Source organism: Mustela nivalis, assembly GCF_964662115.1.
Source record: "Mustela nivalis genome assembly, chromosome: 2".
Taxonomy (NCBI): Eukaryota; Metazoa; Chordata; class Mammalia; order Carnivora; family Mustelidae; genus Mustela; species Mustela nivalis.
In genome coordinates this window covers 61891555-61905177 of record NC_139021.1, presented here as the reverse complement: position 1 = coordinate 61905177, position 13623 = coordinate 61891555, and the positions used below count along the sequence as shown (strand labels likewise).

Sequence of the window (13623 nt, the reverse complement as noted above, 5' to 3'; positions counted from 1 at the left end):
ATCCTTTTTCTAATAAGGACATCTAGGTCGAGAAAACTTAAGCCACAAATTCAAAGTCAGAACCTGCAACTCTTCACTCCCAGTTTAATCCTTTCTTCCCCAGAACATGCTGCCTCTTCAAAAATGTAACAGAGTAATTCTTCTCTTTGAAATTATAGATGGCATTTGCCTGGTGGAAGCCCCAAGCTTAGGACCCACTTAGAGCCTCTAGGGAAGTGGATCCCAAGCCCTGCACATTAGAATCACAGAAGCAGCTTTACAAATGCTGATGCTCAAGCTTCCCTCCAGACAAAGGAACACAGAATCTCTGTGGATGAGACCCAGACACCCCATGATTGTTTTCCAGCTCCTGGGTGATTTCTTTGAGCCACCAGGACTGAGAATCATTCATGCCGGGAAAACGTTACTCTATTTTTCCTCTTCTAGGTATAGGGATTAACTCCTTAAATAGGAGTTACATAAAAGAGAAATTCCCGAGGCCTTCAGTTTTGGAGTACATTTCATCTATTCTCTGTTGTTTGAAAAAAGCTTGTTTTTCTCTTTGATAAAGAAAATTTCATGTCCTTTGCAAGTTGTTAAATTCCAGCAACCTGGCAATTTCATTTGCCCTTCTACTATTTGTCAATATGAAATCAAAGATTTGTTGACCATTATGGAAGAACCCCAGATCAAGCAAGCGGGTACTCCTTGGGAAATTAGAATGTGGCTTGTCGAATGTCCTGGTTTAGCTCCAGGATTTATGTTCTCATCCCAAAATTATCCCTCTGACCACAGATCCTCAACCTTTTGTGACCAGCTGCAGAGGAGGAATAAAAGGCAGTTACCAGTAAGATCTGGCAAGTTTGCCAGGAACTGACAGCCTGTTTCCAGAAACTCACTGAGCCCTGACTAAAATTTCAGCATGGCTCGCAGACCCTTGCCCACGGCCCTCCTTATTCCAGAGGGACGGCCCCAAGGACTGAGCCCCAGTGCCACCCTCTGGCTGAACGCTTGTCTGCATGGAGCTCAGCACCGCCCTCCGGCCGCAAAACCTTACCTCCTCCCCTCTGCAACCTGCACTGAAGGACATTTCTGACTAGTTGTGCCTCTCGATGTTTTGACTTCTGTGCATTTTTTAAAACACAAACCACAGGCTTAAATGTCAAACCATACTTAATGATGCCCCAAAGGAGTCAGAAAAAAGACAAACATAAGGCCATTTTACTTATAAACTACCTAATGCGGCCACACCCAATTTAATTGACGCTCTTGTTTCCCACTACTCCAGAGCACAGCCCGCTCTGGGCAGGATCCTCTTCTCCCTGCTCGTAAACAGAGCATTCCTGTTAGCGGCGGCCAGCGGGTAAGCTGTTGCCTCTGCTTCCCAAATGCTATTCCCTCCACCAAGGCTGTTGGGAAGCCTCACATTCTACCACTCTTTTTTATTGGGGTCCTAATCAACTGGGATTGCATCCTGGGTCCACTGCTTTCTTGCTACGTGACCAGGGGCAAGTTACTCAATCTAACTCTGCTTCAGTTTCTTCATCTTGAAAATGGGCATGATAATAAGTACCTGCCTCAGAGGGTCGAAGTAAACGTTGTAAGAGGTAAGTGTATTAAACATCTAAACCAGTACCTGGTACATAATAAGCACTCGACAAATACGGGCTATCACTTGTTGGCCAAGATCAGTGTACCAGGGGTGCTTTCCCCAGACTGTAAGAACAATACTACTTTCGACCTTTCATTACTGACTTTTACAAAGGATTACCCAGATGAAAATCTGAAGGAAGAAATATTTTCTTCTGTTTCTCTTTCCTTTCCACTTCTTCTCCCCTCTCCCATCTCACCCTGTTTCAAAGAAGACAGGAAATAAATCTTAGCACAAGTAACTCTATTTAGACCGGTGAGAAAATCTGACAGTGGCTTCGGCTAAGTAGCAGTATGAAGAGGATGTTTATATGGTACTTTTATAGTCCCAGTGTTGAGATGAAATTCTAAATGCATGTCCACAGACAGGTAACTGTGTTTTACGTGATTGGTACCAGCCTGAAGGTTAACCAGGCTATTCCAAAATTACTGTATGGTTGTTATATTTTGGAGAACATGATTTGACCTGCATTGTGACCAAATCCACATAATAAGACATATAATGATGACAACTAATCCACGTGTGTTTGTGCGTATGTGTGTGTAAAATTAAGCTTTCATTGCAGTGTACTTTTGAAAAAGCTGTAGCCAAATTCTTCGGTTTCTTGTTCATAAATAAGTAGGCATAAATAAGAATATAGAACATTCTTAATCAATCGGAAAAATATCTGCAATTAAAAGTGTAGAAACTATAATAATTATCTGGTAGGTATTCAGGAAAGGGAAGTAACCAGAGCTCTATCTTCCACTAATATTATGCTAGGCACTTTACACAGAACATTTTATACCTGAAAATTATTCTGTAGAAGAGATCTTATGCTCATTTTAAATATAAGGAGACTAAAGCTCAGATGGGAAAGTCACTTGCCCAAAGTCAGAGCTGGAGGTGTGACAAGTCTTGAGTTCAAACCAAGATCTGTGTGATTTAAACCCACAGTCTCCTCCACTAAATAGTAATTATTATATTATATACAGTTTGCAAGCATGAAACATGAACTTGCGCAAGGATTGGATAACCGTTGTTAAAGGTCAATTATAATAGTATTGCTCTGGATTTATATAATGCATCATTTTCTCAGAACTCCAAAAATATTCAACGACTTATTCTCATAGCATATCCTTGAGGCCAGGAGAAGCAAGTATTATTTTACTAGATGTGGAATCTGGAAGAACAAAGAGATTCTGTAGTTTGCTCAAGGCCGTAGAGTTAGCAGGAAAACAAAATGAAAATGGAGGTCTTCACATCCCTAACCCAATACTTACCTTCATATCCCTAAACCAATACTTGCCTCCATTAAAAATGGTACCTCTCATTAAGTTTGCATAAGACCAGGTTAAGTAATAAACTTAACTTGTGTGTGCAGAGGGAGATAGTCTGTGAAATAATAGCAATAATAATAACAATAACTGCCTTTGTTGGGTGCCTACTGAGTACGGAGTTCTTCCAGCTCCTGAATGAGTTCTAATACTCATGAAGCTCGATGGTATAGCTGACTTGCTCAAGGACACATAGTGGTGTGAGAAAGCTGATAGTTGAATCCAGACTTTTCTAGGTTTGAAAGTCCAGACTTCTGCCACGGAGCCACATCGATATGGATGTAAAATGCCATTCTCAAGCCCCAGGAGGAATATGGGTGATATTCACCACTACAAAATCCTACTCCGTTAAATGAGTTATGGTAGCACTGTAGGTTATAGTGGTGATTACGTGGATAAACTTACATAAAGTGCTCTAGACCAGTATCTGACATCATTAGTGATGTTGAAGGGAATTGTTTAAAGGACATTTGTCTCATTTCCATTGGGTTTGATTCCACCAAACAAGTTACATACTTTAATCCTTGTATCAAAAGGGCCATCTCTTCTTCATCAGGTGTTATTTACACATAAGTGTATACAGTCAATCAAGGCCACCAAGACATGATTACTAAACAGAGTGGTTAGACGCTGAGCTAACGTCAGGGAACAATTCAGGAGTGTGAGAGACGGTCCTTGCCTTTAATTTGAAATTCCAGTGTGGTTGGAAAGGCTAAAATGAAATCCTAATATAAACTTACAAAATTATTTCAATAGTGTAACTGAGCCCCTCGCTCGCCGAATGCGTGCAGAAATCACTGTGGAATGAATGTACATGAAGTGATTGGTAGAGTCAGAGATGCAGGAGAAAAACCGAGAGGATGTCCCACGAAGTGGCAGAGGAATTTACAGAAGGGGAGAGTGGTTCAGGGAAGATGGGATCTGGCAGTTCACTGATTCATCGATAAACTGCCAGAGAGTAGATAAGAGGGAGCAAGTATGCTATCTGTACCTCGGCGCAGGCGCGTGTTCAACAAAGCACGTCCCAGAGGCTGAGCCGCGTCCCCTGGGAGGTCGCCTCCTCTGAGTCCCTGCTCCCATCTGGTTGCTGCAGCTCTTAGGCAATGCCAAGTCCTTGCCATGGCATGAGTTTCAGAGCAATTCCCTGAGAGCTCTCTTCCTTCGCACTAAGATTTTTAAAGCTGCTCGCTAATGACTCTATTAATAGGGCCTATGACTTGTTCAAAGGGCCCACGGTAGAGAAAATTGTTGGCATTTTTCTCTGTAGCTCTTGTTTAATACAAGAATGTGTATAGATGTATACATGTGGGTATATGTGTGTGTACATGTGGGCATATGTTTGTGTACGTATGCATCCATATACGTATGCCTATAGTATATGCAGGTATATGCATGTATGTATGTATACATTAATATATGTGTGCATATAGTATATGTGGGTATATGCATGTGTGTATGTATGCATCCATATACATATACCTATAGTATAAGCGGGTATATGCGTGTATATGTACACATCCATATATACATGCATATTTGATTTGTGAGATATGTGATCCGTACCCGGGATGGTGCCAGATCTCAGGTTTGGTTAAATTCATCTCTTCAGGAAAGAAACACCCCTTCCCTTCACCTCTGCCCTGTAGGACATTAGCGAGGAATTTGGCTAATGGGGAAATGCAGGTTGGATTCCAGATAGACCAAATCGTTAAAAATTCTGCCTAGACTTTCTGTTCTAGAAGAATCTACTTGTACCCTCAGCTCTTCAGGCCACACCAAAAATGTAGAATTTTTTAATGCATCGTGACTATAAAACTAGGAGGGTTTTCACTGTAGTTGCGTGTTTTAAAATTCAACGTTTATACTGAAATTGAAAAAAATTCAAGCCACAGAAGACACATTATTTTTCAAGAATAAAGTTAACCGTGTTTTTCTGTCTGGTAGAAAATAGAGCACTTCTTAAGCAGTTACGAGGCTGAATTGTGGATCCCCTGGCCACTGCTTCCGCTAGCATATGCATCAAGTAGCAAACTCTTAGCTTTGGGATGCTTGAGTTAGAGATCACCCAGATTGATGGACAAGTCCTCAACCATCTGGATTTAGGACAAATACAGATCTAGAATGACACTGAAGCACCACCGATTCCCAACGTTTCTAGAGCTTTGAAAGCTTACAGATTATTCTGCTGTCAGCAGAAATTCTATTCTATTCTATAGAGCATATAGAATGATACACATTCTATAACACCGCTCCATGGAGCTGTGTATCAGTTTCTGAGAACTATTTTTTTTTTTCCTGAGAACTATTTTTGAGAATTTCACGGCACCTCCTCCCAACTCATGGGATGTGTCTAGAAGGGCTACAAAGCCAGACTTGAAAACCACTGGTCTCCACGTTGAATGACAGAACCCTGCCGCAGGCCACACACAGCTTTGTGCTCAACCTTTATAAATACTAAGTTCCCTCACTTGTCAGCTAACTGTGGAGAAAAAGTAAGGAAAACTGGTTACTCTTACAGAAAGCACATAGTCCTGCCTGTAGAGACAAGCTGGTAGTGTTCCTCTGTTGCAGCTGGAGTCGTCTTCTGATCCAATTACATCAGTACCTTTCTAGACACAACTTCCTTTGCATACCCACACTGCAATATGCATACGCCCCTCTCAAAGACTCATCCTTCTGAGCTGCTTAGACCCACAAATACCTCTTTTGCCCATGCCATTGGTCCCAGCTGCAGAAAGTTCCAGGGACCAGATGCAAATCAAAGTTAGTTGTTCTTAACCCCAACTGCACATTGGATTCACCAGGAGAGCTTTGGAAACTCCAGTGCCCAGTCGTGAGAACCACTGAGCTCACATAACTCCCCGGTGCCTAATCAACTTGACTTTGCTTTTTTTTTTTTTTCCAGTTAAATCATCTCTAACTTAGTGGGTCCTTGACTGTTCTTGTCTGTGTTGCCTTTTCATACCTTTGTGAATAGGGTTAGACACTTTGTCTCTAGAGCCTGCTTCTCTGGATGGAAGGGATAGACATTGAGGATATGCTGGTCAAGCCTCAAAGAAGATTGTCATCTGATGTCACTGGAAATGACCAAAAGCAGTAGCACCAAGAGTGTGTGGGGGTAAAGCAAGATCACAGTGCAAGCCCTATAAACCAGGGATTTGGGAACTCTGTGGTAGAGACGCAAGGCGGCTCTGGTAATTCAACACTTACAGAGGGCACATGGCTCCAGTAAGAGAAAGTAAGCCAAAACTGCACCTCGCTCCACTGTGAGTGGTTGAACCCCATTTTGTACACAAGGGTCATTTGCTCACCAGGACCTCTGGGACCTTTGACTAAACTTTACCTTGCATTAGGTCACTTGGACATTAAAATATAATCCAAAGTATGGTACAGGTACAAGGCTGGGATGGGGGGAGGGATCAGCTGAGATCATCTTACAGTGGTGCAGGGAAAACCATCTTTTACTGGATGATTTTTTTTATTTATTGAAAATATGTAACTCGCGCAACAAATGCATAATTTGACAGGTACTATTGCTTTGGCCACTGATTAAAAATGTGTCCATTTAAGGAAAGGTATCAGTAATTGTATACAGGTGATACTCTTCTCTGGAACAAAAACCAGAGACAGAAGTTCTCTGCACACTACGTGCACACTACGTAGCACACTACGTGCTAGCGTGGTCAGCTTCAATTCAGGGTCAGAGTTCTTCCCAAACTACCATTTGAGGGAGCGAGTGGGGGGAAAAGAAAAAGAAAGGGAAGGTTATTCAGTCTTTAAGTAAGATGTGGAGGAGCCCATGAAATGCCCCCAAGGTGAACGCTCTTCTTTCCGCCAGATTGCTATTCAAGAAGCATGGGCGGGAGGTGAATGGGACACTGAAGCCCATGCTAGGTCCTGTTGGTAGAAGGCTCAAAGGAGAAAACCCTGGGGCAGCTCCCCCATGCCCATCTCTTGGGAAGGTGAACGATGTGTCCTCCCGAGTAGCTCGCTCTGCGGGGCGTGCAGGGTCTGGAGAAGGCTAAGAAGAGGCCCAGAGAAGACCTGGCATGCTGACTCATGCCATGTGAAAGCTGGTCCGCTTGCTCCGCGTAGACTCTGATTAAACTCCTCTCTGTCTTCCATGGTTCGAGACAGAAACTCGGGGGCGAGAACAAAGCAGCCAAGTGTGTTTCTGCAGAGAAAAGAGGGGTCTGGCGAAAACAGCCCTGACAGCTGGGTTCTGTGGCTTGGCGAATTAAGGGCTTTTACATGTTTCATTCAAGACTCTGTTTAGTCTGGATACCGGGGATTTATATATCAATTTTTGGCTCTAGTGTCACAGAGGTGGTTCTGATTTCCAGTGATTTCCTTGTCATCCGCAGTTGCCTACAGTGAGAGAAAGAGCTAAGAGCACGGGGTTGGGGGGTATGGACTGAACGGCAGGCTCAGTTAAAAGCTTGCCTTTCTTGCTTGGCTCTCCTTAAGGGGGTTTCTCATGCTGCCCCAAACCTAAGGCAGCCGTCCTTAATCAGAAACACCTGGAGCGGGATGGGTAACCCGCTTTCACATTGGCTTTTGCAGAAGTGGCAGTGCATTGAGGACACATCTGGCAAGCTTCGAATTCACAAGTGTAAAGGATCCGGGGACCTGCTCACGGTCCAGCACAGCACGCGGAACCTCTACGCTCGCGGCTTCCCAGACAAGGACAAAGAATGCAGCTGCGGAGAGTCCGGCTATCGTGGGGGCAGGAGCCAGAGGAAGAGTCAAAGGCAGTTCCTGAGAAACCAGGGGACCCCCAGTAAGCTTCGCGCGGGGGCCCTCTCAGGGGAAGGCAGAGTGCTCTGCAGATGGACAACAGGGAGACGAGAAAGGCTTGCTCCCTCTACATTTGAGATCTTATCCATGCAGAGGTTTAGGGCCAAAAACAAAGAATTGTTCTGTTTAGAAGAGCGAAACTAAGTTGAAATCTGGGGTTTGTGGACATTTTAACTTAAGCATAGAATGAAAATATATTCAGTAAAAGTACTAGACACAAACTATGCACACACTTAAAAGAGCTAAAAAGGGGTAACAGGTGTGGGGAGGAGCAGAGGGTATAATTTAGGTCAGTTTTAGTTTACATGAAAACTAATGTCCTGATTTGTCTGCCTTGAGCTGCTCTTTTAAAAAAAAAAAAAGGAGGAAAATAAAAATTCGAGGTTTCATTGCTTATAGATTTAATAAGAAAAATATAAATACTTTTTTTAAAGGTACATCTCTTGCAGGACAGTATTTTTTTGTTGTTGTTCTGGTTGACTGGTAGGGTCAAACTAGTCAAATTTGGCATGAAAAGCACTGCCTAGCATTTTCTTTATAAAAATTCTATCAGGCAACTATGAAATTCCTGTGATTATACAGATGTGCAAACCCAGTCTGGCACCTTCCGTAAAAGAATGAGAGTCTAGTGCCACCTAGTGGCAGATTAGGAAAAGTGACTCATTTCTGTGGCAATTCTTTTCTATACTGGTTTGGAAATGAGTAAAATACATTTTCTGTGTTGTTATTTTAAGTAGGCTGTACACACAACGTGGGGTTTGAACTCACGATCAAGAGTCGTGTGCTCTACCGACTGAGACAGCCAGGTGTCCCCCACATTGTAAATTAGGAAATCAAATCAATCACTAGAACAATAGAGGCTCTTAGCGCTGGATTTTTTTATCCTGGACTCCACAGATGGATTTCAGGGGATTGTGAGCCTTCTAACATTTTATCCAAAATGATAAGTCTATTCTGTATATATGTGCACATTTTTCTGGATATCCCTAACTTTCAACACATTCTTAAACGAATCCCTAACCCAAAGGCTAAGAATGATTTAAGAGATATTTTTTCCTCCTTAAGAGAAAATGCCAGGTTTAATAATTTACACAAAGATATCAAATGGAAAGCTGGGAGGGGCAGCCTCCACAGCAGTGACCACGAACGCTGATTTTGTCCGACACTGAACACAAGTGGAGATGCCCGGGGCCGTTCTTTCAAACCATGTAGAATCTCACCTATTGAAGGACAGGAGTTGTTCGTGAGCACACTCAGTGCCCTGCTGCCTGATAAAAGCATTTGCAAAATTCAATTTTTCTCTATTTTTTTTTTTTTTTGTACAAATAGAAGGTGTCGAGAACATGTACCCTTTTGTAAAAGCAGCCCAGCATTGTGGAAAGACTGTGGCCTTTAAAATCCGGTAGATTAGAACCCTGGCTCCCACCGCTGTTGGCTTCATAACCTTGCAAAATGTAAGCAGCATTCAGAGCTTCAGTTTTCCCGTCCGTAAGAATCATCACACCAAATTTATGAGTCTGTTCTGGCAATCTAATAAGTTTTTTTTTTTTAATATAAGGATTTATTATAATACTACAGGTCTTCCAAGATTGTGGATTAGAGATAAATATGAACTGAATAATATATAGCAAAGGCCCAGTCAATGAGAGTCAGTATTATGATTAATACCATAATTGGGAATATAGATTTATGCAAACAAACTGCCTTAGCAGTTCACGTTGAAAACGCAGTACAGAAGTTCACGGCTTGTTGTGAGTGGAAAGGAACTGAGATGCACCCCCCTCTCCACTGGAGGGACAAAGGGCTAAGGCCAGGGGAGCATGCCGTCCATCCACTGCTATGCAGCGCCCAAGCCCAGACAAGAACCCATGTTAATGCATATTCCCTTATTTCCAGAGTACAAGCCCAGATTTGTCCATACCCGGCAAACACGTTCCTTGTCCGTCGAATTTGAAGGCGAAATATATGACATAAACCTGGAAGAAGAGGAATTGCAAGTGTTGCGACCCAGAAACATTGCCAAGCGCCACGATGAAGGCCACAGGGGGCCCGGAGGTCCCCAGGCTGCCGGCGACGGGGACGCAATGCTGGCAGACAGAGACAATGCCCTGGGCCTGCCCACCACCGTCCGAGTGACTCACAAGTAGGAAGGCTTTAGGTGTTCTCGGGGCCTGAGTTCCCAGTCATCTTCCCCTCTCCATTATCACTGTTTTGCTTCTTTTTTTTTATTATTATTATTAAAGATTTTTATTTATTTGACAGAAAGAGAAATCACAAATAGGCAGAGAGGCAGGCAGAGAGCGGTGGGGGGAAGCAGGCTCCCCACTGAGCAGAGAGCCCGATGCGGGGCTTGATCCCAGGACCTTGAGATCATGACCTGAGTTGAAGGCAGAGGCTTAACTCACTGAGCCACCCAGGCACCCCACTCTTTTGCTTCTTCATAAAAAGTGATATTGCTCGGCTGTACAGGGTCCAGAGGTTGGCCTGCAGAACAACTGGAGTTTAAAGAAGCAAGGGGGTGTCCAAACAGTTGTACATTTGGACACGTGCCTTGGGTTCAGTTTCACGTGAAGGCTGATCTGCTGGGAATTTAGCCAGAGCAGTTCTATCACATCTTAACTTAGCAGGCATGGAGCTCTGCCCTTGAACAGTTACCTTTGTGGGAGTCTAGGAAACAGATGGAAACCAAGACTGGCACTGTAGAGGCTCAGAGGAGCTGTACACTCATACCCCAAAGGGGGACTGAGAGTCCAGGAGAAGCTTCTGGAGAGGTGGGATGTGGTGGGAATGGAGGTAAGATGCAGAAACACCTAACTAACCAGGGCAGATCCCAGATCCCAGAAGGCAAGGAGGGCCTCAGGAGTTATGGAGGCAGGGAAAGAGATGATTACCCCACAGCTGTAATGCACCACCTCATTCTCCATTTCCTTCCAGAATCGTTACTCTCATGAGAGAGAAAAATTTTTCTTTCTGAATTTAGTAGCCAGGGTTTTTTCTTTCTCATTCTATCACTTTGGGGAGGCCCGGTATTACGAGCTCTGGCAGGATTTTTTATCTTTGGGACTGGTCTTCCCGTGCCTGTGCAGTAGACCTTGAACAAGACAGGGATTGGGGACACAGACCCTTCCCCTATTCCACAGTTGAAAATCCACTTATAACTTTTGACTCCCCAGAAACTTAACTGCTAGTGGCTTACGGTTGACCAGAAGCCTTAACAATGATATAAACAGTCAATTAACACTTATTTCATATGTATCATATACGATATTCTTACAGTAGTGTAAGTTAGAGAAAACAGTGTTGTTAAGAAAATCATAAAGAAGAGTGAGGAGAAAATATGTTTACAGCTCTGGACTGTGTTCGTTAAAAAAAAAAAAAAACACCTTTAAGTGAACCTGTGCTGTTCCAGCCTGTGTCATTCCAAGGTCAACTGTAGTTGTTAGAATTACATGCTAGGAGATTCAGACCAGGATTTGTTTCTCTTTCAGTACCGATCAACCCCCTATCCCAATATTTCTATGACGTAGGGGTATTTCTTTGCTTCGAACTGAATGGGGTACTTGAGGCAGAGTCTTTGTAACAAAATGAATAGGATAATAACCCCTTTCTAACTCTGCATTTCTTCAGTCAGACAACTTGCTTCCATTGTAACCGTGGAAACCTCCATGTCTCCTATGTAGTTGACAAGGCTTTCAAATCTGGACTTTTCCGGTGGTCGCTGTTCTTGCGGATATGAATATTGAATGTTGCTGTAAAAGGGGATCTCAGTAAGGGTCTCTGACACCATCCTTTCTGCACCCGGATGTCCAGGAGACATTCCCACATATCCTTGCCTAGGGCTCAGCTTCAAACTACTGCTTGCCTCCAAATTAAGAGTTTAGAAGACAATGTTGTTCCCTTTGCTATTTCTAATGGTTTTTTTTTTTTTTTTAATGCAGATTAGCTTATAAACCTATTTCTAATGTTCTGGGTTTGTTTGTTTTTGCAGGTGCTTTATTCTCCCAAATGATACAATCCACTGTGAGAGAGAACTGTATCAATCGGCCAGAGCCTGGAAGGACCACAAGGCGTACATTGATAAAGAGGTTAGCCACGGCTGTGATTGGAAGGTGTAGTCCAAAGGCAAACCCGGCTGGCCAGCTCCAGGGTGGCCGGGAGGGCGCGATGTGTGTCCACTTCATTTATTGTATTTATTATTTTTTTTACAATGACATCAACGTGAAAAATAGCGTAGCAACGTATTTATCTTTCCCTGGAGAGAGAGTGATCATCCTCTCTGAAAACAAAATAGGGAGTGAGAAAACCATGGGGATTGGCTGGAGGACCTGTGGAAATCTCCTCGGGGAAATGATCCAGTCGTAAGCAAGGCACCTGCTGATGTTTGTCTCAGCGGGAGCATGAGCGGGAGGACCGGAACATCATCGGGTCATGATCATCATGACCGGCGGGAACGTCGTGGTAGACATGCTCTGTGCCCAGTTTGTGTCCAAGCTAATTACCATCTCAGGGGATAGCCGGAATGATGGAACACAAAAGACGAGGTGAAAAGAGGGGCACTCGGCACACGAAATCCTGATCTTCAGATGTCATTGTTCAAATACGTGTCTTCCAGATTGAAGCCTTGCAAGACAAAATTAAGAATTTAAGAGAAGTGAGAGGACACCTAAAAAGGAGAAAACCAGAGGAATGTGCCTGTAGTAAACAGAGGTGAGTGCGGACTCCTGGCGGTCTTGCTTCCAAACTTCTGTTTCCACAAGCTCCCGGGATAAGAACTGGGCTTATTTCTCTCTTACGCCAATAGAAAGCTTAATAAATTGAATTTGTTACCATACACTGTAATGACCTAAACTCCTTAGGTTAAATGAAATATGTCATAAACCTAAGCCGAAGCTTTAAAAAGCCCTATTAAGCTAAGATCGTTAAAGTAACTACTTTCTTTCACTTCACTTCTGCTTTTGTTGTTGTTGTTGTTTTCTTTTCTTTTCTTTTCTTTTCTTTTCTTTTCTTTTCTTTTCTTTTTTAAGGGACGCCCGGGTGGCTCAGTTGATTGAGCAATTGTCTTCAGCTCTGGTCATGATCCCCGGGTCTCAGGATCATCCTTCATGCTGGGCTCCCTACCCAGCTGGGAGCCTGCCTCTCTCTCTCTGCCCCCCCCCCTCCTGCTCAGCTCTCCCTCTCTCTCTCTCTTTCAAGTAAATAAGTAAATAAAATCTTTAAAAATAAAAGAAAATGAACTGTCTGATCGAATGTGAGACTACGAAGACTCACTTTTCAATCTTCTTGCCCGTAGCTACTATAATAAAGAGAAAGGTATAAAAAAGCAAGAGAAAGTGAAGAGTCATCTCCACCCATTCAAGTAAGTGAGTCTCTGTTTTCCGCATTTGCTGGGAGTGGAGGACTGTCCACTGGGCACTTCTGAAACATAGTTGGGGCCCCTACGTTCCACGTAGTGCTGCTTGCAAGCAAGCAGATTTAGCCAGGAAGGCATAGAGCCCAAGAAGTTGAAAACAAAGCCCGTACCTTGCCAAGAGACCACGGGGATGCTTTCGGAATCCTTTGAGCGGGAACCACAAGGAGTTCTGCTCTAATTCTGAGTGTGTTTTCCATCCGTCTGTGGGGTGGTACCTGGATTTTATTCTATGCCCTGCTTTCTCTGGATAGTGATTGGGAAATGGAACCGTCTTGAATAGGATGGTGCGTTCCACAGAGTGGTCTGCAATCATGCTGAATTCTGAAAGTTGGGAGAAATACACATTTTTTTAAATAACAGTAAAATTTGCACGTGAAGGGGATTTTGGATTGAGCCTCAACAAAAGTTGAGTACTTTATGGAAAAAAAAAAAGCAAAATAATAGCAAAAGGAAATTCTTTCCAAGCCATC

The 13623-nt window shown here is 43.3% G+C and overlaps 1 protein-coding gene across 8 annotated transcripts in view; it reads left to right on the top strand.

Annotated features, from left to right (window-relative positions):
* The window catches only part of SULF1 (sulfatase 1), a 176470-nt gene that overhangs the window by 138143 nt on the left and 24704 nt on the right, over positions 1-13623 (top strand). For all 8 annotated transcript variants that reach the window (XM_082721184.1, XM_082721181.1, XM_082721179.1 and 5 more), the window contains 5 exons: positions 7510-7726; positions 9640-9886; positions 11732-11828; positions 12356-12450; positions 13034-13099. In XM_082721184.1, the coding sequence (XP_082577310.1) occupies positions 7510-7726; positions 9640-9886; positions 11732-11828; positions 12356-12450; positions 13034-13099 (722 nt within the window). The remainder of the gene's footprint in view (positions 1-7509; positions 7727-9639; positions 9887-11731; positions 11829-12355; positions 12451-13033; positions 13100-13623) is intronic.